The 3,114-nt window shown below is 46.8% G+C and overlaps 1 protein-coding gene across 1 annotated transcript; it reads right to left on the bottom strand.

The window, feature by feature from the left end:
• Positions 1–541: 541 nt before the first annotated feature.
• Positions 542–3,018, bottom strand: UNG (uracil-DNA glycosylase; the record flags this gene model as incomplete). Its single annotated transcript, XM_010082436.1, has 5 exons — positions 542–766; positions 1,269–1,447; positions 1,686–1,774; positions 2,052–2,149; positions 2,923–3,018. Coding segments are annotated over 5 exons (603 nt in total), but the record flags the coding sequence as incomplete, so codon positions are not given.
• Positions 3,019–3,114: the final 96 nt, after the last annotated feature.

The raw sequence follows: 3,114 nt of genomic DNA, 5'->3' as shown, positions 1-3,114 counted from the left end.
TTCCTCTCTAAATGCCAACAAAAAGCTCGGAGCACAACCAGAGCCTCGGTCCCAGTCTCCCCTCAGCTGCTGGGGGAGATTAACCCTGAAATCCTGAGAGTACAGATACACCAAGTAACGTTTCTTTCCAGTCCCAAGAGGCTGTATTTCTAAGAAATCTCATAATCTGTAGCAAAAAGCTAAAACCAAAAGCATCTGCCTTTTCTCCCCTGAAGCTCCACACCCCTCAAATAAGAAATGTGGATTTGCACAGTGGTGGGAGGAGGCACAGCAGCATATTTACAAAAGCCAAACAGTTCCACCTGTAAGAACTCACATCCCTTCAAAAACCCTGGAAATACATTGCATTACAGCAAACAAACGAATATAGAACTCTGGGTTGGTTTGTTTGGTTTTTTCTTTGCTTGAAACTAGGCTGAGACCCGTTCAAACCCCATCAAGATGTCCTTCTAACGCTCCAACCTGCTCTTTAAAAGCCTTTTAAAAAAAATATGTAACATCTCAGAAAGTTTGTTCCTCGATCCAAAGGATAATTCTCAGGTCAGCAAGTTGTTCAGAAATGAGACAACCCCTGAAAACAGGGGCTGCTTCCAGCCATCACACCCCACCAGCTTCTGCCCGCAGCTCAGAGTGCTCGCCAGTCAATGGGCTTCTTGCCCGATTTCTTAAGCAATTCATTCGTCTTCGAGAAATGCCGACAGCCGAAAAACCCTCTGTTGACAGAGAGAGGCGAGGGATGCACCGTCTGCAGGACGTGGTGGCGTTTCTGCAAGGTGTTAGAGGAAATGGCTGGTTAGATTTGCATGCCTCCAGCTCCCTGGACAAGGCTGGCTGCTTCTGCCCCCACCACCAGGTGGTATTTCCCCTCTGCACCTCCTCAGCCACCAGCCCCAGGACCCACACAACTGGCCACGAGGTCCGAGACTTTTGTCCCACCGAGCAGAGGAGGGTGGACTACGTAAAGCAGCCCAGAGAGCTTTCAATTGCTGTAACCCTAAACAGAAAATTTACACTTATTTATGAGCCTTTTCCTAGAAAAACACAGTTCTGCCCTCAGCTGGAGGCTTTTCTGAAGGTTACACTTGCTCCAGTTTTGTTGCTTAATTCTGGCAAAGGCTAAGCCGGAAGAGAAGGGCAACTAAATCCAAGAGCAAACGGGGTCCCATGCAGGACAAAACCCCATTTTTTTGGGAAAGTGCCCTCTAGTGACCAACCAACTGATGAGAAAAATTGGTGAGAGGGAACAGATGAGGAGGAGTGACTCGTACCCGGTCAATGGAGCTGCCCTTCTTCTGGGCATAGGCTCCCCAGAGCATGAAGACAACCCCCTGCAAGTTCTTGTTGAGCCAGGACACCACCACGTCCGTGAACTGCTCCCAGCCTCGCTCCTTGTGCGAGGTGGCCTGGTGGGCGCGCACCGTGAGGACGGCGTTGAGGAGGAGCACTCCTGGCAAACACAAGGAGGATGGAAAAAAAAAAACAACCAATCAACCAACCAAAAATATCAAGCATTAATGCTTTTATCTGCTTCCCCTGAGAAATGATAAATTAAATTTTCATTCTAAGCAACAGGAACTCAGAATTTATTTTCTTTTTTACAGATGGACTGTTTCCAACCATGGATCTTTCTTCTAGTGAGGTTATGAGCTATAGTGGACACGCTACTTGAATATCTAGTAACTCACCTTGCTTGGCCCAGCCAGTTAGATCACCATGACCAGGATGAGTGAAGTCCTCAATATCTGTAGACAGTTCTTTGTAAATATTTTCTAAGCTGCAAACAAAAACAATCAGAAGTGTTTTTATTTATTATACATGCTTAAAGACAAAAGAGCACCACTTACTGCCCTTAAACGAGGCAAGAAGGGTATTGATTTTAATCTTATTTAAGATTCTAAAGCACTTTGCAGAAGCAGGGCAGCAAGGACTTCCCTTTGGGTGTCTGGCTGGATGCTTAACGAGACTGTCTCAGCACAACCGAAAATGCAAATTGAATCCATATCAAATAACTTGTAAACAAAAGTGATTTTGCAAATTGAGCACCGTCATACCTGGGGGGCGGTGGAACAGGCTTCTGGACACTGAAACAGAGCCCGTGAGCTTGATTAGGTCCATGATACGGATCTTGTCCCAAAATGACAACCTTTACCTGAAAGCAGACCTTCATTAGCACTGAATTATAAATCAGTATTATTCCCAAAAGACAGAAGAAGAAAAAAAGACTTGTAAGGGAGCTTCATCCTGAAACAAACACATAGACAAAAAAAACCCCAAACAAAACCAAAAACCCCAGGAACTGAAGTTAAATGACTGACATCTCATTATAAACACACTAAAGAACACACTCCTCGCCTAACCCTAAGGATTAAAACCTTAGCAGCAAAACTGTAGGGATGATGAAGCTATTTTGAGTGCAGACGACCAAAATCTTCAAAGAGCCACAATAAAACACCCTGTGAAGGTATTCTCCAAGGAAATTTCCTCCCATTTTAGCTGCACGCTCCACCTGCCGTGACATGTTTGACACAGTTTATTGGCACTGGGATTACCTTAAACAGTCATTTTTTTTAACCATAGTTCATTACAGACCAATTAAAAAAACAAGAGATACACGAGATCCAAAAAATCAAGCCCTATGTTGGTAACACTGGAAATAAGATCAAAAAGTCCAACTAACGTTGTAAAGGAAATCCTGCGGCCAGTGAGGACAACAAAGCAATAAATCCGTGTTGTGGGAACAGAGATGAAAGAGAACCCGGGATTTACAACTTGGGCAAGAAAACACCAGCATCCGCATCCCATGGGACCGAAGCTTAAGAAACTGAACAAACGAACGTATCTGTGTGCCCAGCCCCCCCATTTCCCCGGTTTAACCGCCCCAGCACCTGCACAGCCCTCCCCCGTCCCCGCAGCGCTACTCACATCCCTGATGTCGCACATCTGCGTCCAGGTGAAGACCTGCTCGGGCGGCGGGTACACCGTGTAGCGCTTCCTCTCCTCGGCCACGAACGCCATCAGCTGCGGGGGGCAGAGGGGAGGGGTCAGCCCGGGGACCGCAGGGAGTGGCGACCGGTCAGCCCCGGGACCCCCCCCTCACTCACGTCCATGAAATAG

Source organism: Pterocles gutturalis, unplaced genomic scaffold (genome assembly GCF_000699245.1).
Source record: "Pterocles gutturalis isolate BGI_N339 unplaced genomic scaffold, ASM69924v1 scaffold32684, whole genome shotgun sequence".
NCBI lineage: Eukaryota > Metazoa > Chordata > Aves > Pterocliformes > Pteroclidae > Pterocles > Pterocles gutturalis.
Note: the sequence above shows the minus strand (reverse complement) of the source record. Positions and strands in the feature narration are given on the sequence as shown.